The 24996-nt window shown below is 44.5% G+C and overlaps 1 protein-coding gene across 4 annotated transcripts in view; it reads right to left on the bottom strand.

Annotated features, from left to right (window-relative positions):
- LOC130274080 (lipoxygenase homology domain-containing protein 1-like) overlaps positions 1-24996 on the bottom strand; it is a 316463-nt gene that overhangs the window by 5829 nt on the left and 285638 nt on the right. For all 4 annotated transcript variants that reach the window (XM_056521934.1, XM_056521930.1, XM_056521931.1 and 1 more), the window contains one exon: positions 3411-3489. In XM_056521934.1, coding sequence (XP_056377909.1) covers positions 3411-3489 — 79 coding nt within the window. The remainder of the gene's footprint in view (positions 1-3410; positions 3490-24996) is intronic.

Here is a 24996-nt window from a genome sequence, read left to right as displayed (position 1 = left end):
TTATTATTATTATTATTATTATTATTACAACCATATATGATTCAACTACTTTAGGGGAGTAGCATTTTAAACTTTGGGGTCACATTGGGCTACAATTTATAAAAACAAAGACAAAGGAAAAATGGTGAGGTTTTCCAAAAAGACCAATTGGATTCTAGCTACTGTTTTCAAAAAATCTTTTTAAAAGTTAAAATATTTAGCATTTTGGTAAATACCATAAAACATTGTAACACTTTTTATTAGATTTCTGCATTTTGCAGGTCCTATATTGACTACAATTCCTCTTGTCAGTAGGGTGTATCAGTGTGCGTTCACACTCGAGTAATTCCTCTTGAATTCTCTGCTCCAAATTAATGCACATCTCCTCTGCCCATTGACTTTAATGTTTTTTACACTGTCGCCGCAGAATTACGATGCTGAATTCCTTTCCGCTTGAAGAAAGAACATGTTCATTCTTCAAGCGGAATCCGCGAGCAGAATCGAATAGAAGTCAATGGTAAAAAAAAATTCCCCCCAACATAGTTTTCACGTGGAATTCAAGCGGAATTCAGAAAAGTAGAATTAAATAGCCTCCTCCTTCATTCCCCTTCATTTCCGTGTGGAAATTCCGCTCAAATTACGCTTGAATTACGCTCAAATTATGCTTATGCAGTGTGGACATACCCTTAGAGTATGTAAGGTCACACCCTATTGACAAGAGGAATGGTAACACCCATTTGTCAACTTATTAAGGGGTACTCCACTTCCCCAGCGTCCGTAAAATTTAGTTCCGAACGCTGGGTGTGGGCTGCGCGCCCCTTTTGATATCACGCCATGCCCCCTCAATGCAAGTCTATGGGAGGGGTCATGACGGCCGTCACGTCCACTCCCATAGACTTGCAGTGAGGAGGCGTGGCATGACATCACGAGTGATGTCACAAGGGGCATGGTCATGACGTCACGACCCCCGCAGCCTGCTCCCAGCATTCGGAACTAAATGTTCCGGATGCTGGAGCAGTGGAGTACCCCCTTAAGTAATTCAGGATGCATTTAAGTACTTCCTAAAACAGCCTGATTGCTGGACAACCCCTCCACTTTCCTGTGTACTAGTTATACCACATGTCCACCACTGTCTCTGTATTTAAGCCTGGTGTGCAATGAAGTCTACAATCTATTTGTATTAAACATGTAACTTTAGATTTTAAATTGGTAAATGGAAGTTTGGAAATGTTACACAAGACTAGTAATATATTAAGAGTGAATAAGCTTCCTGAATATGAATATAAAGAATAACAGTATTATCTTAAACAACCAAATATTGGTAACAGTACACTTTTCCTAGTTTGTGCTTTGGCTATCCTTGTGCTAGGTTATTGAGTTCTAAACAGATTTAACAGGTTCTCAATTATTTCTTACAAAGCTTTGTTTGATTTCAGTTAATTTTCTGTCCCAGTAAATATCATCGCTCGCTTGGCTGCTCTCAACTGGCTGTGCCTGAGGGATCTCTACCTTAAAGCTTATTAGGAAAATGATTTCCCTTCGAAGTTCACCCATTTGTCCCGGGCTCGCTGGAGTCTTTGTATGTGCAGTTCACCTTTTGTGACACTGGACATAAATAATGTAGGAAGTTACAATGAATTCCAATCTCTTTTAGTAAAAGATGAGTTCACCTTAGATTATTCTGCCACTCAAGGAATACTTTTCTTAATCTTTTACATGATATCGGAAAAACCTGGAGTGCTTCTTTAACCTGTTATTACAAAGTAGGGCAGCATGTTTATCTGGCTCTTTGCTACTTTTATTCATCAGTCACACATTCCCTATAACACGGGAAGATGTGCTGTCCACAAAATATGTTTTTGGTTTTTTAGCAAGGTAAAGTGATGCGATCAGGCAACAAATGATCATTGGCTAATCACTGGCCGTGTTAAACAAGGCGATATTTGCCTGTTCTGCTGAAAGTGGCTATATCTATTAGGGCCCTCAAGTGAAGATATTTATATTTCTGTCTATGGATCACTATAGTATTTATAGTGTGAATTTAAGCATACATCAAGAGTTTTTTTTACACTTTCAACCAATCTTCCAACTAACCAACAAATTCAAAAAAACTTTTTTAGTATTAGTAATTTTCTAAGAAAAAAGTACATTTGACTCATCTCACATTGTAGAAGCGATTGAACTTACAATGTATCCATGGACATTTAACTGGACATTTATTACCTACAGTATTCACGTCATAGGTCATAATGTTTGATTACTGGGGCCCCCACCTCTGGAACCTCTATCAATCTCTAAAAGTACTGCCCCAAGCGTCTAGTCTTTCTTTATCACACTAATTGCAGTGAGTTGGGGTTCAACAGTCAGCATAGAATGCAATAACGGTGTGTTGCTAAAACAGTCTGAATATGTCTTAACATCAGCTGGTTATTTCATTCCAATTTCTAACCATACATTTTATTTCTAAATATCCTTAACCTGCATAGTATATTCAAATACATATGGGGGTGGTGGTAGAAATCAGAGGTTCTCAACCAAGGGTAAGCGTACCCCTAGGGGTACACCAAGGGTTATGCGGGGGTACGGCAATTCGCTGAAAAATACCGGTCATGCATTGGCCAGTATTTGTCAGCGCAGAGCGGGGATTGGATGCCACAGTCACCGCGGCAGCTCACTATATGCGGTCGCGGCCACTTTACGTGAGCTGCAGTGGCTGCCAAACTTGACGTGTGACGTCCCTGACGTTGCGTGGAGGTGCCAGCACAGCGCAGAAGGATGTCACCCATAAGTAGAGCCCTGTGACTCACGCCGAACGGGATAGACAGAGGCCTGGTAAGCATGTTAAACTAAGTGTAACTCCGCAGTATGAGAGGATGTTATTGTATGTATCTCATATATTGGCCCAAGGGTATCGAAGGGGGGATAATGGCACAAAGGGATTAAGATGGGGGATAATGGCAAAAGGGGATCAGAGGGAGGGAGGAATAATGGCACAAGGGGATTAATATGGAGGGGGGTAATCATTACCCCCCCCTCCATCTTAGTCCCTGTGTGCCATTATTCTCCCCTCCCTCTGATTCCCTTTTGCCATTATACGATTATGGCAAAGGGGGATCATGGGGGGGGGGGGGGGGGTAATGGGACAAGGGGATTAAGATGGAGGTGGGAATAATGGCACATTAAGTATCACATTTGAAAGGTAAACACACGCCATTATGAAATTAAGTACTTTTATTACTTATTTTGTCCATGGGTACCTCTCGCGCATAAGTTCCATGCAAACTTACGCGCGAGGGGTACCCGTGGACATACTTTCACCCTTTAAGGGTACAGTCACGAAAAAGGTTTAGAACCACTGGTATAAATGATCACACATTTTACAGTGGCATTGCTATGTTCTGTAGATGCATTTCAACGTAATGGAAGCTTACCCAATCCTTTTCCATCGTGGCCTATTTCAATATGTGAGATCTTTCCTTTATTCTTTGTTGTGACTATAAATGTATCAACCTGATAATAAAAAAAGGTAAAATATTAAATATATGAAGCAAGAATCGTTATTCATACATGAGGACATATTGTTAGATTTATTTCAAGGCGTGTAGAAAACGGAACAAAAGCCACACTCACCCACTTTGTTTTGTTGATATTTTAAAGCTTTAATTAATGGGTTACCCATATAAACAGGTGAAGATGTGGACAGAGGCTGAAAATAAGACTACATGTTTCACGCAATTAGGCGCTTTCTCAAGCCATACACTGCCTTGTGGTAAGGGAAGGGATTTAAACTGCAAAAGGCTTCTGACGTAACAGCAATGAAAATAAAAGAATTCATGTTGCAGAACTGACTGCGTAGTTTATGTAGTATATTGTACTTGTAGAATATTCTATATAGGATCCACAATTAAGCCATTAAAATTAAGATTTCGGAAGCATCTGAGATTAGTTCACACCGTCACAGGTTGCGTGCGTTTTATTGACACATGAAGACCATGCATGTAGGAGATATGGAAAAACTGAAATTTACAGGAATACAAAGAGTTAATTCTAACTTACCTGGTCTGGACAAGCACAAGACTGCTCCGATGTGAAGCAGAGTGGATTCTGTGCACCAGAGCACTAGAGGGATTCGGTTTAAATTATAGGAACAATTTAAGTGTTGTCATTTAATATCTGTATATTTTTCTTCTCTGCTCACCTATTTTATTTATTCTTATCTTTGCTTCTTCTTTTCTGATGCAAAATTTATGTTTTCCATGACTAAACTAATTGACCTAATTTGCATACTGTTACATCAGCCGCCTTTTGCAGTTTAAATCCCTTCCCTTACCGCAAGGCAGTGTATAACTTGAGAAGGTGCTTAATTGCGTGAAACATGTAGTCTTATTTTCAGCCTCCATCCACATTAAAGTTTCAAAATATTAACGCAACAAAGTGTGCGGCTTTTGTTCCATTATCTAAACGCCTTGTGATGTTTTAGTTTTATGCAGCCAGTAGTAATGAGTAGTGATGAACGGCAGGGGCCATATTCGAATTTGCGATATTTTGAATATATATGGACGAATATTCGTCCTATGTTCGCGAAATTCGCATATTCGCTATGTTTGTTCACTTCTTTTTCCATGTGAAAATTCGTAATGAAATTCGCATAGTGCACATGCACGATTATATCTTTCACCTAAAAGAATGGAGGGATCAGTGTCCTCTGGAAGTTCCGATATCGAGAATATTTGCATATTTGCATATACAAAATATTTGCACTCCACACTGACTCACACAGTAAATAATATTGGAGCCTTCTTTGGACCACAAGCTGGAAACAGGGAGGGATCATCACTTTTTTTTTTTTTACACAGTACACACATCATTGTTGTGATGTGTACTGTAAAGAAAAAAGAACAACAAATATTCGTAATTACAAATATATATCGGTATATTATAAATGTTTGCAAAATTGCGAAGTGCCGATATTCTCGGAAAAAATTTTCATTTTGAATATTTGCGCCCAACAATAGCAGCCAGCACCATCCAGACGTTCCCTCATCAGTGTTCCCTATGGAGCCTCCTATAATTGTCTTATTTTTTTCACTTAAACCCTACAAGATATTACCACCTATTTTTCTTTTTGTATGGATATTGTTAGATTTACAATGGAATCTTTACAGGTCTCTACTTTTTAAATATTTTAAACAGTTAAAAAGTCAATATTAAAATATCTAAACTTTTGCTCATTGGGATATTTTTGATCAATACAATAACAAAGCTATAAAAATGAAAGCTGCACCTGCCCTGAGAAAAGTTGAGAATCTTGCCACAGGTGGTGGCCTGGGGGAAGGTGCAGTATTATGTTTTGCCAGCTTATTCAGCCCACTATATGCTGGTTGGTCTAACTGCTTCCTTCAGATATATCCTGACTGTCTAATAATGCTGCGCTGGGCAGGAGTCGGGATCATGGGATGATAAGTCATTAGTGCTGTTCATGTAAAGATGTACTGCTGATCAGTAAAGATACCACCTAGTGGTTTGGCTCCTAGGAAATGTAAACAAATAAACTTTTTCATCATATTTTGCCATGAGTTTGAAAAAATCAGGCAAAACAAAATGTTACCACACTTTTTGTAAAATTGTGGACAAAACACACAAAAGAACACAATTTTGTTTACATACAATGCCCACAAGCTGAACTGTAAAATAACTGCAACACATCATTGCATACTCCAAGCAAACATCCAAGCATTATGTCCTCCCCTTCAGTTTTCCATCTAAGCAACTTTTTCTTTCTACTCAGGTAAGAGGCTTTTTGTGTGTTTACAGATACAGTTGATACTTGTTCGACAGCAGATTGGCTGGTTTTGACAAGTTAACAAATCATTGGCCATACATCTCTACAGGTAAAAGTGGATGTGAGGAGGATGGTTGATCCAGTGATCATTCATGCAGGCCTCCACACACGACTACCATGCCAAGTAATAGTCTTTGTAAATGAGCACTCATCAATAAGATTGACCCTTCTATCCTCTGTCTGGGATCCAGAGAGACTAGACTAAGATGACTGGATGGACACCTTTACTTGTCTACTCAGCCTTAGATATTTACATTTTAGTCAGTGCAAAGCCTGCCAATTGACTTGGTTAAGATTTGGGCCTACTTTGTGAATGAACCTGCTGATCTTCCAGTAAAAAAAGGACTGGTGGGATCACTAAAGCCATTGTGACCATTGAGAACTATTCTGTTGCCATTTACAACTACTACTCCAATGATCTCAATAATACATGGCACACCTTAACCCTGGGCTGAAGCACCAGGATGAGCTGCCCCTTTAAATACAAAGTGGGCAGTAATAATAAAATTGAGATGCCAAGGTTAAAGGAGCCACAAGTAACGCCCATCCTCAACATGTAATCTTCCTACAACTAATTTTGAATTTTATGTAAGGACTTGCTTTAGCTGTATTATTTATATGTTTACTTTTTTTTGTACTTATCATTACTAGTTGATGTCTAGTTACAATGTTCTTGAGTTACAATAGAACAAAATAAAATTAAGACTCCAAATTGTAGACACTATTTTGTGCTATACATTATATGTCATACCAAACACACTGAACAGGCAATTTATTCCTATAACCCTTCTAAGTTATTCACCAGCGTGTAAAACATGTCACGCCCTGTGATAGATTGACTAGCTTCCAAGGAATACGGAGATTGACAACATGTTCTGTTTTTAATAGCTTCCCCATTTCCAATATGGTTGTATATCAAGGACCTGCTCATGTTACATGCTGATCGCCCATAGATGAAGGTTATCCATTTGCCACACATTTCCCTCTTTGCCTTTGAAAATCTGGAAGAAATTGCAGCAGGCAAATAAACCAGTTGTGAAAGGGGCTTTCACATATTTTATCCTGTTCTTTGCTAAATCTGCAGTGAAAATCTGCAACAAATTCTCCATGAAAATAATAATAAAAAAAAAAGAATAAAAATGCAGCCATCAAGAAATATTCAGCCAATAGTCTACGGCTGGGTTCACATAGTATATTATTTTATTTATTTATTTAGTGTTTGACAATAAAGTTCAGATACAGTAGTAATCAGGTCAGCTATCACAGTGTGGAATAGACAAAGAAGCACAAACAAGCTTTCTCTCTGAAAGGTACATGTATGCATGTATATATATAACAAGTGTTATCCATAACTATAAGGATAAGACATGATACCCATCTCTAGTGATGAGATAGAGCATAATGTAATTCTACGGCACTGGGTCTCATCACTGGAGATGGGCCCTATAGAGATGCAGTGGTAACCTCTTCTCACAAGGCACATCGATATACAGCTGAAAGCATCCAGGAGAAAAGCTCACCTTTTGGCTGTTTAGGCGCTGATTTTAAAATTAATCATATTTGTGCTCAGGGCTTAAATCGTGACAACTTACCTGTAACCACCTTACAATGACACCTAAATACTATATACATAATAAGCGGCTGAGGTGTACCATAACCGCGAACGAGGGCATGCCTGTAGAGGGCATACCCTATAGTAGAAATGGAAAAGAAAAGGGAGGGTTAGGTGGGTGCATGAACACAAGACCCGCCCCAAGGAAAGCAATTGTTTGCCACGCCCCTCCCTCAAACACAGCCCTGCGGGCTTATCATTTGTGATCAGGGATTAAAACGTGACAACTTACCTCTGGCCGGATACGCCAGCCGTGAGCGGTCTCTGCCGGCGGGGCTGGGATTCGCATCGCGGGACGCTCCCGCATGCGAATCCCAGTCCATCAATCACCTCCCTCATCTTCAACCTCTCTGTGTCCTCGCAGCCCTGGCGTCCTGGGGTGCACATGCGCCGCAGCTCTGACTCTTAAAGGGCCAGTGCTCATTTAGTCAAGTGTCCACACCTGCACCCTGGTCCTTAAATATCAGCTCATCCCTTGGTTCCCTGCCGGATTTTTGGTTACCTTGTGCCATAGTGAAAGTTTGTGTCCCTGTTACTGTGTACCTGTTCCTTGCTACCTTACCTACCCTGTACCTGTGTTACCTGCCCTGACCTACTGCCATCTTGCCACATCCTGCCAGTTTCCTTCTATGCCACGCCACCTCCCAGCGACCTGCGTGGATGAGTCGAGCAAGGGGTAGTGATCTGGGTGCCGCCTGCCGTAGCAAGACCATCCCGCTTTGCGGCGGGCTCATGTGAAAACCAGCAGCACCATAGACTCCGCTCCCTGGCACGGCTCACGTCATCATCCACACAAGCCCAGAGGATCCACTACCTACCTAGACCCGTTACAGTAAGATCCGGCCATGGATCCCGCTGGGGTGCCTTTGCCAGATGTCTTGATCTTCCCACCATCGTGGTTCAACAGTCGCAGTAGTTAGCCTGTCAGGCGCAACAACTGAATCAACTCTCAGCCATAGTGCAACAGCTCCTTGCCGCTCAGCAGCAACAACAGCAGTATCCACCTGTTCCTGAGCCTCCTCCTCTGTCTGCAGCTTCCTCCGGGACCAAGCTTTGTCCTTGCCTTCAAAGTATGAGATCCCAAGCTGTGTAGAGGTTTTGTGACACACTGTTTTATCCATCTTGAACTCATGGCAGATCTGTTCCCGACTAAAGTGGCGTTTTTGTTCAGTCAACTGTCTGGAAAAGCTTTGGCCTGGGCTACTCCTCTCTGGAATTGTAGAGATCCAGTCTCCTTGAACCTTTCAGCCTTCCTTGCAGAATTCCGCAATGCATTTGAAGAACCCGCACGAGCCTCCTCTGCCGATATGGCTCTACTGAACCTCTGCCAAGGCAACTCTTTCCTCTCGAATCAAGAATACTCTCGCTGCACGAGATTCTTCTGCTAACCTGAGCAAACTTATCCATTTAGCCACCAAAATTGATGTGCATTTTGCTGAGAGGCAGGAGGAACTTCCTTTGGAAAAAGAACCTGCCCAAACACAGCGTTTACCTCGTCTGGCCCCTGTGTTCCAACATCTACCCCTACTCTCTACTTTGCCTCTTGCCGAAGAGGCTATAGAAGTGGACCATTTTCACTTAACGCAGCAGGAAAAATCCCGTCAACGCAATGAGAATTAGTACTTATATTGTGCCAGTTCGGAGCACTTTCTCAAAGACTGTTCTATATGTCCTCTGCATCCGGGAGAACGCTCTCTCAACTTGGACAAGTAGGAGTGGATTCCCTAGATGTTAATATTACCTCTCCTCGCTTGACCACCCCGGTTCAAGTATTTTCCTCTGCCAAGATGTCTTTCATCGCTTCTGCTCTTTTGGACTCCGGTTCCGCTGGTAACTTCATTGGTGCCTCCCAGGTCCATAAACACCGTCTTCCAGTGTCTCGTCTTACCAAGCCCTTCTACATCTTTACTGTTAATGGTCAAAATCTGAACTGTAAGGTGCAATTTCGCATGGAACCCCTCGTCATGCAAGTAGGAAATTTGCATATGGAGAAAATTGAGTTCTATGTGCTACCACATTGTACTTCGGAGCTTCTTTTTGGTCTTCCTTGGCTTCATTGTCGTTCTCCACAACTTGACTGGCAAAATGGCGAAATCACTTTTTGGGGACAATATTGCCAAGATCACTGTCTTGTTCCTCCAGTGATACCTTCTGTTCCTGTCAAACTCAGACATAAAGTCTTGAATTGGGGACATTCTTCCTTGCCAGTTGGTCACCTTAGAAAATGGAAGACTCCACAACAGAAGCCTGCAAGTTCCTTACAGCCTTTGCCCAACTCTCTGAATTCCAAAGAGGAGGGGGAGACCTAAGCTGGGGGGGGGGGGGGGGTACTGTAACGCCTGCTCTCCGGCCGGACACGCCGGACGTGAGTGCTCTTTGCTCCTTTCTCCGCTGCCGGCGGGGCTGGGATTCACATCGCGGGACGCGCCCGCGGATGAATCCCAGCCCGTCACTCACCTCCCTTATCTTCCGCCTCTCCATGTCCACGCAGCTCCAGCACGCATGCCTCTGACTCCTAGGGCACCCATGCGCCGTAGCTCTGACTCTTAAAGGGCCAGTGCTCATTTAGTCAAGTGTCTACACCTGCACCCTGGTCCTTAAATATCAGCTCCTCCCTTGGTTCCCTGACGGATCTTTGGTTACCTTGTGCAATAGGGAAAGTATGTGTCCCTGTTACTGTGTACCTGTTCCTTGCTACCTTACCTACACTGAACCTGTGTTACCTGCCCTGACCTACTGCCATCTTGCCACGTCCTGACAGTTTCCTCCTGTGACACGCCACCTCTCAGCTACCTGTGTGGATGAGTTGTGCCAGGAGTAGTGACCTGGGTGCCGCCTGCCACAGCAAGACCATCCTGCTTTGCGGTGGGCTCATGTGAAAACCAGCCTTAGACTCCGCTCCCTGGCCCGGCTCACGTCATCATCCACACAGGCCCAGAGGATCCCCCACCTGCCGTGACCCATTACAACCAACTTACAATAACACATAAATACCATATACATAATAAGCGGATGAGGTGTGCCATAACCGCGAATGAGGGCACACCTGTAGAGGGCAAAAAGCAAGACAAGTAGGTATAATAAACATTTGATATACCACAATTACATTGCCAAAAACTTAAACACCTGTGACATTTCAAGCCTAAGATTCGGAACATATTTCGCATACCAAGACGAATTCCATCTTTCCATTTATTTGATGATATGTGCTGGAACCTTGTGCTGTGACGCTGCTGAAGCAGCACCAAATTGGAAAGAAAGCCCCAAAAAGAAGTAGGATTATAACCCAATGTTTTAGCTAAAAGCATTGTTAAAGAATTATTAGAACCTGCACCATGAACCCTTATCTACCTATGACAAGTTCTTAAGTGATACTGACATTCTCCCATGTAAACCAAAAATGCAGTGGGGGCCAAAAGTAATACATCACCGTGCACTCTGAACACATAGCAACAAAATTACAGAAGGAATCTAATGACCTGTAGACGTGACAGGACTTTGCGTAATCATTGTGCCTGTAGATGTGACGTGTTTGTGTAACCATATGATCGGGAGACTTTCGTGATTAGACAGACATAGTGCCATGTGTAACTGATATAACCTGACTAAGGACCTAGAAAGGAGTAACCATGGTCTACTGTGTGTGCGAAAAGCACACATGAAATCTACCTAAACAACAAGCTACTTACTTACCGATACCTGGTCCTTACATTCCTTATGACATAGTGTTGAACCAAGATGATCAAAATACCTTCTGCTTCACCTCAATAACCTGAGATCTAAGTGGCAAAATACAATTGAGTAGGTAGGTAACATAAAGGTTTCCATAAACACCTGGTGCCATCCTGACATACCCTAATTGATAAGAGTGACAGAATGAAACAGATATACTGGGGTGAATTGGTTGAGTGTATCCTGGAGGAAAGAATTCTTACACTACTCGATAGTAGCACTACTCAAACCCTGTGAAGCCATCTAGCCTGTATACCTGTATCCTTAATTATTCTAACATGACCAATGGCAGCTGTAGATCCGACATAACTTGTAAAACCATTGTGCCCACAAATGCGACAAGTCTTACGCAACCATAATGCCTGTAGTCATGACAGGACATAGCATAACCATCATGCCTGTAGTTGTGACAGGACATTGCGTAACCATCATGCCTTTAGTCGTGACAGGTTTAGCATAACCATCGTGCCTGTAGTCATGACAGGTCTTGGGTAACCATCATGCCTGTAATCGTGAGAGGACATTGTAGTCATGACAAGACATAGCATAACCATTGCGCCTGTAGTCGTGACAGGACTTTGCAAGTATCATACCAGTAGTCATGATAGGTTACCTAGATATTGGGTAATGTGCCTATTTACAGCAGTCATATAGTGACAACTCTATGCATGCGAAACGTGTGTATTTGGAACATATAACATCTACTGCGACAGCTAAAAGACATTACCTGATAATGAGCAGCAAACCAAACTGACTAAGGTGACAGCTTGAAAGGTGTGACAGACCTAAAGCGTGCAAATCTTACTAGTGATGATCTTCCTGGCGCTCGAGTTCGGCACATCGCGGATCAGGTTGACAGGTTACTGGGTGGGGCTGGAGAGGACCCAGCAGTCAGGGTACATATTGGCACCAATGACAAAGTAAGAGGTAGGTAGAGTGTTCTTAAAAATGAGTTCAGGGACTTAGGCCACAAGCTTAAGGCAAGGACCTCCAAAGTAATATTTTCTGAAATATTACCTGTACCACGAGCCACACCAGAGAGGCAGCGGGAGGTAAACAAGTGGCTCAGAAGCTAGTGAAGGAAGGAGGGGTTTGGGTTCATGGAGAACTGGGCCGACTTCGCTGTCAGATGCCGGCTCTACCGTAGGGACGGGCTGCACCTCGATGGAGAGGGTGCAGCTGTGCTTGGGGAGAAGATGGCTAGAAGGGTGTACGAGTGTTTAAACTAGGGACTGGGGGGGAGGGAACCTACAACATAGAGGGGGAAGATAGTGTAGATAGAGAGGGGGGACTTATTAATGTACCTCAGGTGGAGCGGAGGGAGGGGATAGAATAGTTAATAGGGATAGGCATCATAGGAAAAAAAACATACACCATTGAATTGCATGTTGACTAATGCCAGAAGTCTGACCAATAAAACTGACAAACTGGAGTTGAAAATGTCTGAGGAGGATTATGACATAGTGGGTATAACAGAGACTTGGTTGGACGATAACTGTGACTGGGCAGTCAACATACAGGGTTATAGTCTATTCAGGAAGGATCGGACAAAACAGAAATGGGGAGGAGTTTGTCTTTATGTAAAGTCCAGTCTGAAGGCCGTACTGCAGGAGGATATTTGGGAGGGAAACGATAATGTGGAGTCACTATGGGTAGAAATATATGGAGATAAAAAAAAAATTCTGATAGGGGTTTGCTATAAGCCACCAAACATAATGGAAGAGCCAGAAGATCAATTATTGAGGCTAATAAATAAGGCAGCAAATCAAAATAATGTGATAATATTGGGGTACTTTAACTCTCCTGACTGGGAGACTGAGACCTGTGAAACTCATAAAGGAAACAGGTTTCTCACTATAGCTAAAGACAATTATCTGTCCCAAATGGTGCAGGGCCCGACCAGAGGGGGCACCCTACTAGACTTAATATTAACCAACAGACCTGACAGAGTAACTAATGTGCAAGTAGAAGGATGCCTAGGAAATAGTGATCATAATATAATACATTATAACTTCGATACAGGAATCTCTCGAGAGGCCACAAACACAATGAACTTTAGGAAGGCAAAATTCTATCAACTCAGAGAAGCCCTTTGGGATGGGGGAAAATGGGTGTAAGTAACTAGCTCAGTGATAGGAAACAGAGGGTGGTTATTAATGGTACTGATTGGGTGACTGTTACTAGTGGGGTACCACAGGGGTCCGTCTTGGGTCCTGTCCTATTTAATATATTCATTAATTACCTTGTAGAGGGGTTAAATAGTAAAGTAGCAATCTTTGCAGATGATACTAAACTCTGTAAAGCGGTAAACACAATAGAGGACAGTGAACTGTTACAAATGGATCTAGATAGGTTGGAGGTTTGGGCTTGGAAGTGGCAGATGAGGTTCAACACTGATAAATGTAAGGTAATGCACATGGGGAAGAAAAATCCGGGCTGGGATTATGTGTTCAATGGGAGAACACTTGGGATGACTGAAGTGGAAAAGGACTTGGGAGTCTTAGTTAACAGTAAATTTAGCTGTAGTGACCAGTGACAGGCAGCTGCTGCCAAGGCAAATAAAACCATGGAGTGCATCAATAGGGGCCTAGATGCCCACGATAAGGAAATAATTCTACCGCTGTACAAATCACTAGTCAGACCACACATAGAATACTGTGTACAGTACTGGGCACCAGTGTACAAGAAAGATATAGTGGAGCTGGAGAGGGTTCAAAGACGGGCAACCAGAGAAATATGGGGAATAGGAGGACCACAGTTCCCAGAAAGATCATAAGAATTGGGGTTATTTAGTTTAGAAAAAAGAAGGCTTAGGGGAGACCTAATAACTATGTATGTATGTATATATATATATATATATATATATAAATATATATACATATATATATATATATATATATATATATATATATATATCAGGGGACCGTACAGAGATCTCTTCCATGATCTATTTATACCCAGGACTGTATCTATAACAAGGGGGCATCCTCTACATCTAGAGGAAAGAAGGTTTCTAAACCAACACAGATGGGGGTTCTTTACTGTAAGAGCAGTGAGACTGTGGAATTCTCTGCCTGAAGAGGTGGTCATAGTGAACTCTGTAAAAGAGTTCAAAAAGGGGCTGGATGGATTTATGGAGAATAATTACATCACTGGTTATGTAGACTAGATTTATAGGGACAGAACGTTGATCCAGGAATTTATTCTGACTGACATATTTGGAGTCGGGAAGCAATTTTTACCTCTAGTATGAGGTTTTTTTTTTGCCTTCCTCTGGATCTACTCAACTCAGTAGGGACTCATTAGGGTTATAGGTTGAACTTGATGGTTTTTCAACCTTATGAACTATGTTACTATGTTGCTATGTGTATAGCTAACTAAAACTGAATAAAGGATCGACTGCGGTGGATCTTAAGATAATGAACTCAACTAAATCTAGACATGGGGCACAGCAACAACAAGCAATTGTATATACTTCATTATTAATGAATACATTTTTTTAATTTTTTTTATTTATTTAATTTATATATATATATATATATATATATATATATATATATATATATATATTGTTTTTTTAAATAAACACACCTGTATTAAGTAAAACATTGGTAGTGTATACTGTCCCAGAGTAATTTGAACCACAACATATCCAAACTAAAGGAAATACATACATACCAAGACATAAATTCATTACCACATACCTTGAAAATTTCCTAACACACAGTGACAACTGAGACCCCCGGATTTAAGAAAGGGGAAATGCTGCCGCAACATGGCCCAGATAAAGCTGACATTTAGCCCCCCACTAGCCCAAGTACTTACATCAGGGTGTGAATCCAGTGCTGCAATTTAATGCCCCCTGGACACTAATAATAAAATTCTACTCAGCTGTCCAGCAGAGCTCTACAATCACTGAGCCAGCCACCACTGATTAACACAATATCCTTGTATTTCCCTGTGCAGCGCTGACAGCATCAGTGAAAGGAAAACAAGCATGTCGCACAAATAATCTGGCGATGAAATGCTGGCAGTACCTGCGGCGAGCCCCCGCTCCCTGTTGGCGTGTGACGAAGGCACGGAGTCTCCGCCCACTGGCCCCGGCACGCACTATATTAACAGAACAAGCCGTGATCTCGCTTCCACAGGCTGCAGCGAAGTGGAGAAGGGGCGGAACCCCATGCATGGAGGTAAGCAGAATCCAGCTGAGAAACAGGACATGTGAAGCAAATAACATTGGCAAAGCTCTGCGTAGGCTAGTAAATGACACCTGCGGACGCCCACAGCACAAACACAGATGCACCGCAGCGGGCAGTGGAAAGCCCCACAGGCTTAAAACAAAAGCAGGTTTAAAACAATAACCATGCCCTTATCCCATATTAACGGGGTAGCACTTACCTATCCCGGCCGACAGAAATGTATTGTATGACACCAAAAAATACTAAACCTCCTCTCCTCTGAATGTATGAGCTCACAGTAGTGCTTCTGCTAACAGACACACCCCGAGGAAAGGGATTGTGGGCCTATATAATATTAAATAGGCCCACGCGCCTCCCAAAAACACAGCCCTGCGGGCTTAATCACTTAGACAAATTGCTATTGTGTAGAGATGAGCGGACATTTGAAAAATTTGATTCGACCAATTCGCTGAATTGTTTGAAAAAATTTGGTTCAATCCGAATTTATTCGCGGTGAATCTATATTAAAGGGGTAGTCCAGTGGTGAAAACCTTATCCCATATCCTAAGGATAGGGGATACGTTTCAGATCGCGGTGGATCAGAACGCTGGGGGCCCGCGTGATCTCCTGTATGGGACACTGACAGCTCGCGGGAAGGGGGCGTGTTGACCACCGCACAAAGCGGCGGCTGACACGCCCCCCTCAATACAACTCTATGGCAGAGCCAGTGCGCTGCCTTCGGCAATCTCCGGCTCTGCCATAGAGTTATATTGAGGGGGCGTGTCGGCTGCCGTTTCGTGCGGTGGTCAACACGTGCTATCAGGCCAGAGTGCCGGGACCCCGTGCAGGAGATTGCTGGGGGCCCCAGCGGTCGGACCCCCTCGTGATCTGAAACATCCCCTATCCTTAGGATAGGGACACGTTTTTCACCACTGAACTACCCCTTTAAAAATGGCTATTTCTGGCCTACAGAGAGCCTCAATAGGGGTGTAGAACACTTTGCTGTGTTCTAACATGCATATGGAGTGTGCTGGGGTAGTGAAATAATACTGTTATTCTAAATGACATGCAGATTACAGGCATTGCTTTTAGAATCACTGCTGCAGAGCAGCACAATGACAGAGCCTGGAGGTGGCATCAGTATGAGGAGACCATATAGTGGCTGAATGACACAGCGTGAAGGTGTTGGCAGCATGAGGAAACCATATAGTGGCTGAATGACACAGTGTGGAGGTGTTGGCAGCATGAGGAGACCATATAGTGGCTGAATGACACAGTTTGGAGCTGGCAGCAGCATGAGTAGAAACTAAGGCTTCACAATCCCTAAGATTAAAAGATGAATTTTGAAATTTAAACTGAAGATTTTGGGTAGCTAGTGCTACCATAACAAAAGTTTTTGTTCGCAGACCCAGGCCCAGCAGCATCAGTAAACCATATATTGGCTGAATGACACAGCCTGGAGTTGGCTGAAGCATGAGGAGACCCCAGGGCTTCATAATACCTAAGAAACAAAGACAAAGTTTGAAATTTAAACTGAAGATTTTGGGTAGCTAGTGCTACCATAACAAAAGTTTTTTATTCCCAGACCCAAGCCCAGCAGCATCAGTAAACCATATATTGCCTGAATGGCACAGCCTGGAGTTGGCAGCAGCATGATGAGACCATTGAAATTTGTGATTTTTAAATTTAAGATTTTTAAATTGATATTATGGATTTTTAAATTGAAATTTCACTACTCTGTCTGACATACTTATTGCGTATATGAGGAGACTACAATACGCTTTACAAGGGAGTAGACAAGAGCAAGGTCGGACGTAGCAGAAGGTCAGGGCAGGCAGCAAGGATCGTAGTCAGGGGCAACGGCAGGAGGTCTGGAACACAGGCTAGGAACACACAAGGAAACGCTTTCACTGGCACAATGGCAACAAGATCCGGCGAGGGAGTGCAGGGGAAGTGAGGTATAAGTAGGGAGTGCACAGGTGAGAATACTGATTAGGCCTGCTGCGCCAATCAGTGGCGCAGCGGCCCTTTAAATGGCAGAGACCCGGCGCGCGCGCGCCCTAAGGAGCGGGGACGCGTGCGCCGGGACAACACAGACGGGGAACGGGTCAGGTACGGGAGCCGAGATGCGCATCGCGAGCGGGCGCGTCCTGCATCGCGAATCGCATCCCGGCTGGGAGTAATATCGCAGTGCACCCGGTCAGCAGGTCTGACCGGGGCGCTGCGAATGAGAGAACGCTGCGAGCGCTCCGGGGAGGAGCGGGGACCCGGAGCGCTCGGCGTAACAGTACCCCCCCCCCCTTGGGTCTCCCCCTCTTTTTGGAGCCTGAGAACCTGAGGATAAGACTTTTGTCCAGGATGTTGTCCTCAGGTTCCCAGGATCTCTCCTCAGGGCCGCAATTCTCCCAGTCGACCAAGAAGAATCTTTTACCTCTGACCGTCTTGGATGCTAGAATCTCCTTCACAGAAAAGACGTCAGAAGATCCGGAAACTGGAGTGGGAGAAACAACTTTGGAAGAGAAGCGGTTAAGGATGAGTGGTTTAAGGAGAGAGACATGGAAGGCATTGGGAATACGGAGAGAAGGAGGAAGAAGGAGTTTGTAAGAGACAGGGTTGATCTGGCACTTGATTTTGAAAGGACCAAGATAGCGTGGTCCCAGTTTATAACTGGGGACACGAAAGCGGACATATTTAGCGGAGAGCCATACCTTGTCTCCGGGAGCAAAAATGGGGGGAGTTCTTCTTTTTTTATCAGCAAATCTTTTCATCCGGGATGACGCCTGTAAAAGAGAATTTTGGGTCTCTTTCCATATGGTGGAAAGATCACGAGTCACTTCATCCACAGCGGGCAAACCAGAGGGCAAGGGAGTAGGGAGGGGAGGAAGAGGGTGACGGCCGTACACCACGAAAAATGGGGATTTAGCAGAAGATTCGGAGACTCTGAAGTTGTATGAGAATTCGGCCCATGGTAGAAGATCTGCCCAGTCATCCTGGCGGGAGGAAACAAAATGCCGTAAATAGTCACCCAGGACCTGATTAACTCTTTCTACTTGCCCATTGGATTGGGGATGATAAGAAGAAGAGAAGTTTAATTTGATCTTGAGCTGTTTACAGAGGGCCCTCCAGAATTTAGACACGAATTGGACGCCTCTATCTGAGACGATATGCGTGGGCAAACCGTGAAGGCGAAAAATGTGTACAAAAAATTGCTTTGCCAACTGAGGCGCTGAAGGAAGACCAGGAAGAGGAATAAAATGTGCCATCTTGGAAAATCGATCAACGACCACCCAAACAACTGTGTTGCCACGGGATGAGGGCAAGTCCGTAATAAAGTCCATACCAATCTGTGACCAAGGCTGTTCAGGAACAGGCAGAGGATGAAGGAGACCAGCAGGCTTCTGGCGAGGAGTCTTATCCCGGGCACAGACAGTACAGGCCCGCACGAAATCAATAACATCAGTCTCCAGAGTCGACCACCAATAAAATCGAGAGATGAGTTGCAAGGATTTTTTGATGCCCACATGGCCTGCGAGGTGGGAGGAGTGTCCCCATTTGAGAATCCCGAGACGCTGGCGTGGAGAAACGAAGGTCTTCCCTGGAGGAGTTTGCCTGATGGAAGCTGGAGAAGTGGAGATCAGACAGTCCGGAGGAATGATGTGTTGCGGAGAGACCTCTACTTCAGAGGCATCAGAAGAACGAGAGAGGGCATCGGCCCTAATGTTCTTGTCAGCAGGGCGAAAATGGATTTCAAAGTTAAAACGGGCAAAGAACAACGACCACCTAGCCTGGCGAGGGTTCAGTCGTTGGGCAGACTGGAGATAGGAGAGATTGTTGTGATCAGTGTATATGATAACTGGAAATTTTGATCCCTCCAGCAGGTGCCTCCATTCCTCAAGCGCCAATTTAATGGCCAGTAGTTCTCGATCCCCGATGTAATAGTTTCTCTCCGCCGGGGAGAAGGTCCTAGAAAAAAAACCACAAGTCACAGCATGCCCGGAAGAATTTTTTTGTAGAAGGACAGCTCCAGCTCCCACTGAGGAGGCATCTACCTCCAATAGGAAGGGTTTAGATGGGTCAGGTCTGGAGAGCACGGGAGCGGAAGAAAAGGCAGACTTGAGATGTTTAAATGTGTCTTCCGCTTGGGGGGACCAGGACTTGGGATTGGCATTTTTCTTGGTTAAAGCCACGATAGGAGCCACAATAGTGGAAAAGTGTGGAATAAACTGTCTGTAATAATTGGCGAACCCCAAAAAACGTTGGATAGCACGGAGTCCGGAGGGGCGTGGCCAATCTAAGACGGCAGAGAGTTTATCTGGGTCCATTTGTAGTCCCTGGTCAGAGACCAAGTATCCTAGGAAAGGAAGAGATTGACATTCAAAGAGACATTTCTCCATTTTGGCATAAAGTTGATTGTCACAAAGTCTCTGAAGAACCATGCGGACATGCTGGCGGTGTTCTTCTAAGTTGGCAGAAAAAATCAGAATATCGTCCAGATAAACCACAACACAGGAATATAGGAGATCACGAAAAATTTCATTAACAAAGTCTTGGAAGACGGCAGGGGCGTTGCATAGGCCAAATTGCATGACCAGATACTCAAAGTGTCCATCTCTGGTGTTAAATGCGGTCTTCCATTCGTCCCCCTCCCTGATGCGGATGAGATTATAAGCACCTCTTAAGTCCAGTTTGGTAAAGATGTGGGCACCTTGTAAGCGATCAAAGAGTTCCGAGATAAGAGGTAAGGGGTAGCGGTTTTTTACCGTGATTTTATTAAGTCCGCGGTAATCAATACAAGGACGTAGGGAGCCATCTTTTTTGGACACAAAAAAAAATCCAGCTCCGGCAGGAGAGGAGGACTTGCGGATAAAACCCTTTTTTAAATTCTCCTGGATGTACTCCGATATGGCAAGAGTCTCTGGAGCAGACAGAGGATAGATTCTGCCCCGGGGTGGGGTAGTACCCGGGAGGAGGTCAATAGGACAGTCATAAGGCCTGTGAGGAGGCAAAGTCTCAGCTTGCTTTTTGCAAAAAACATCAGAATAGTCCATATAAGCCTTAGGAAGACCGGATACAGGGGGAACCACAGGGTCACGGCAAGGAGTACTGGGAACCGATTTAAGACAGTCCTTGTGACAAGAAGTACCCCAGTTCTTGATTTCTCCTGTGGACCAATCAAGGGTTGGGGAATGGCGTTGAAGCCACGGTAATCCAAGAAGAATTTCAGAAGTGCAGTTGGAGAGGACCAAAAATTCAATTTTTTCGTGATGAGGTCCGATGCACATTAGGAGAGGTTCCGTGCGGTAACGCACGGTACAGTCCAATCTTTCATTGTTAACAGAATTGATGTAGAGGGGTCTGGCGAGACTGGTCACCGGGATGTTGAACCTGTTGATGAGAGAGGCCAAAATAAAATTTCCTGCAGATCCGGAATCCAAGAAGACCGTAGCAGAGAAGGAGAAGGTAGAGGAAGATATCCGCACAGGCACAGTAAGGCGTGGAGAAGCAGAGTAGACATCAAGAACTGTCTCATCTTTGTGCGTAGTCAGCATACGTCTTTCCAGGCGGGGAGGACAGATAGGACAATCTTTCAAGAAGTGTTCGGTACCGGCACAGGACAGGCATAGGTTCTCCATGCGGCGTCGTGTCCTCTCTTGAGGTGTCAAGCGAGACCGGTCAACTTGCATAGCCTCCACGGCGGGAGGCACAGAAACGGATTGCAGAGGACCAGAGGAGAGAGGAGCCGGGGAGAGAAACCGCCTCGTGCGAACAAAGTCCATATCCTGGCGGAGCTCCTGACGCCTTTCGGAAAAACGCATGTCAATGCGGATGGCAAGATGAATAAGTTCATGCAGGTTAGCAGGAATTTCTCGTGCGGCCAGCACATCTTTAATGTTGCTGGATAGGCCTTTTTTAAAGGTCGCGCAGAGGGCCTCATTATTCCAGGATAATTCGGAGGCAAGAGTACGGAATTGGATGGCGTACTCGCCAACGGAAGAATTACCCTGGACCAGGTTCAGCAGGGCAGTCTCAGCAGAAGAGGCTCGGGCAGGTTCCTCAAAGACACTTCGGATCTCCGTGAAGAAGGAGTGTACAGAGGCAGTGACAGGGTCATTGCGGTCCCAGAGCGGTGTGGCCCATGACAGAGCTTTCCCAGACAGAAGGCTGACTACGAAAGCCACCTTAGACCTTTCAGTTGGAAACTGGTCCGACATCATCTCCAAGTGCAGGGAACATTGCGAAAGAAAGCCACGGCAAAACTTAGAGTCCCCATCAAATTTATCCGGCAAAGATAATCGTAAGCCGGAAGCGGCCACTCGCTGCGGAGGAGGTGCAGGAGCTGGCGGAGGAGATTGTTGCTGGAGCTGTGGTAATAGCTGCTGTAGCATCACGGTCAGTTGAGACAGCTGGTGACCTTGTTGCGCTATCTGTTGCGACTGCTGGGCGACCACCGTGGTGAGGTCGGCGACAACTGGCAGTGGGACTTCAGCGGGATCCATGGCCGGATCTACTGTCTCGATTCGGCTGGCTGGAGGTGGATCCTCTGTGCCAGAGAGGGATTGGCGTGGACCGTGTTGGTGGACCGGTTCTAAGTTGCTACTGGTATTCACCAGAGCCCGCCGCAAAGCGGGATGGTCTTGCAGCGGCGGTAGCAACCAGGTCGTATCCACCAGCAACGGCTCAACCTCTCTGACTGCTGAAGATAGGCGCGGTACAAGGGAGTAGACAAGAGCAAGGTCGGACGTAGCAGAAGGTCAGGGCAGGCAGCAAGGATCGTAGTCAGGGGCAACGGCAGGAGGTCTGGAACTGAGGCTAGGAACACACAAGGAAACGCTTTCACTGGCACAATGGCAACAAGATCCGGCGAGGGAGTGCAGGGGAAGTGAGGTATAAGTAGGGAGTGCACAGGTGAGAATACTGATTAGGCCTGCTGCGCCAATCAGTGGCGCAGCGGCCCTTTAAATGGCAGAGACCCGGCGCGCGCGCGCCCTAAGGAGCGGGGACGCGCGCGCCGGGACAACACAGACGGGGAACGGGTCAGGTACGGGAGCCGAGATGCGCATCGCGAGCGGGCGCGTCCCGCATCGCCAATCGCATCCCGGCTGGGAGTAATATCGCAGCGCACCCGGTCAGCAGGTCTGACCGGGGCGCTGCGAATGAGAGAACGCTGCGAGCGCTCCAGGGAGGAGCGGGGACCCGGAGCGCTCGGCGTAACAACTAGTATAAACATTAGATGATTTTTTGTCAAACAAAGACACTGAATTGTACTGAAATTATTCCTGCCTCCTCTGCTAAGGTTTATGAAGTTGAGGCAGCTTTTTGAAATGTATGAAGCATCACACAGCTATGTGCCTCTCTCTGTAATACTATGCTGAAGAAAGTGACTGGAAGGTTAATGCCTGCAGCTGCAGTAAAAATCCTTTTCAGTGAAAAAAACAATGCTCTCTGTCCATGAGAACACTGATGTGACTAGGAGAATGTTGAACGCTGCTGGAATGCGCTTTTCTCTACTGTAACACACACAGGCTGTCCGTCTTATCTCTCTGCAGTGTAATGAATGAAGTGGCTGGCCGCAATATGGCTGTGACATCACAGGGGTGACTGGCTGCTGATAGGCTGCATCCTGCATGTAATTCAGGGTCATCCTGTCTACTTCCCTTCCCGCCTTGGCTTCCCGCCTTCCCAGCGTCCCTTGCCCCATGTACTGACATGTGGATCTGCCATTTTAGATGCCCTGGAGTCTGGAACGCTGTAAAATGGAGTTCAATTAAGTGATTTGGGCGATAGAATCGCGGCGATATTCCCATTCGTTGCAAATCTAATATTTCCTGATATTCATAATGAATTCCGGTTCGTCAGCTTTGATTCGCTCATCTCTACTATTGTGCACAGTGCTACCATTGATGTCATGAGCTAGCTCCTGCAGGTCTAAACCTGCCTGAGGCCGTAGCATAGGGATGTAAGTGTGGCCGCCCTGAGGCCACGGGTCCCATAGCTGCCGCTGGTTGGGGTTGTAATACTGCCAGGGCCTGAAAGACAAAAAAATCTGGCCAGTCAGTGCCAGCCTCCATGGTGAGCAGCCTACCAGGGATTTTCCTGGTAGGCCAATTTGTCCCTGCTCACAGAGGTATGATACACTTGTTTCTACTTTATCAGCAGATCAAACGCACAAAAACAGTGCATTTCTGATTCAGAAAGGATCCTTCTTCAGGTGGGTACAAGGGTCCTTTCCAGAAATGTTTTTTTTTTTATTGTGCTTTTAATTTGCAAGAAGAAACAAAGATACTTGTATCATTCCTCTGTAAGGCTGGGTTCACACTACGATTTGAACTACGGTTCCCGTATACGGCTGGGAGGAGGGGTGGGCGGGGCTTAATCGCGGCGCCCGCACTCAGACATACATTAACTACGGTTCCCGAATACGTCTGAGTGCGGGCGCCGCGATTAAGCCCCGCCCACCCCTCCTCCCAGCCGTATACAAGAACCGTAGTTCAAATCGTAGTGTGAACCCAGCCTAAGCTCTGTAAGCTGCTCCAGCGTGAAGGTCCTTTTCCATTCACATTGACCATTGTGATGGTAAGCTTCTTACTGAATTTGGGACGGGAAGTTTTGTGTTCTAGAGCGTGTACTGCATGTTGCATCAGTTTAAAGTTTGATTTCCTTCAACTTTTGCAAATAAAGGTTTTAAGCACATATAGTATATCAGTCATTATATGGGGGAGATTTATCAAAATCGGTGCAGATGAAAAGTGGTGCAGTTTCCCATAACAACCATTTCGATTGCTTTACTTTTTTATTTTTCAGAGACCTTTTTAACAATAAAGGAAGCAATCTGATTAGTTGCCATTGGCAATTAGTCAGTTTTCCTTTGTACAAGTTTTGGAACTTTCCCAAAGGCTCATTTAGGTCAGTATCAGAAGTGGATCCAAAACACTTACATTAGTGCAAAACTTAAAATTATAGGTTTTCCTCTGTGTCATTTTCACTTGAGGTTTAAACTAAAATACTGACCAAAACGAGGGCCAAATTCTGACCAAATTAGATTAAGGTAAAATGCAATGAGTATTAAAGATTGTCAATAATATTTAAATATTTTTCCATGAGCTAAGTTAGTTCATGAAATTACGTCAATATGAATAAAACACAAAACAGCCAAAGTTAGAGATTTGTCCCCATTTCTTGTCTATCTTGAATTTTTGGATGTATTTTACATTTTCTGATGTATGATAAAAAAATTCATTGTGGAGAGGAATTAAGTATTTTTATTGGGAAAATAAAAATGAATAATACCTTTTTTCAACTGTGAGCTGTAAATAGTAACAAAATGCAAATGATTCCACTGCATGTGCGATGTCTCTACTAAACTTCATGTGTTTGTTATCACCAATTGAAATAACAGAATCTAATTAGAGAGAACAGTCTCTGGAAATCCCAGCCAAAATATGGTGTCTGTGTCTACACAGTCTGTACAAGTGAAGTCAGGATGATGTGATAAAACAGATCTGGTTGGCGTAAAAAATCTAATTGTATCCTGATTTGCACACAGCAGTATTTTGATCAGTATTTTTCATTGGTATTTCTAAACAAAAACTAGAAGTATATGCAAAATGATGAAAAGGTGCAAATCTTTTCCTGGTACTCCTGGTTTTGGCTTA

Source organism: Hyla sarda, chromosome 5 (genome assembly GCF_029499605.1).
Source record: "Hyla sarda isolate aHylSar1 chromosome 5, aHylSar1.hap1, whole genome shotgun sequence".
Lineage (NCBI taxonomy): Eukaryota > Metazoa > Chordata > Amphibia > Anura > Hylidae > Hyla > Hyla sarda.
The sequence above is the reverse complement of the archived record's forward strand: the minus strand, read 5'-3'. Positions and strand labels throughout refer to the sequence as shown.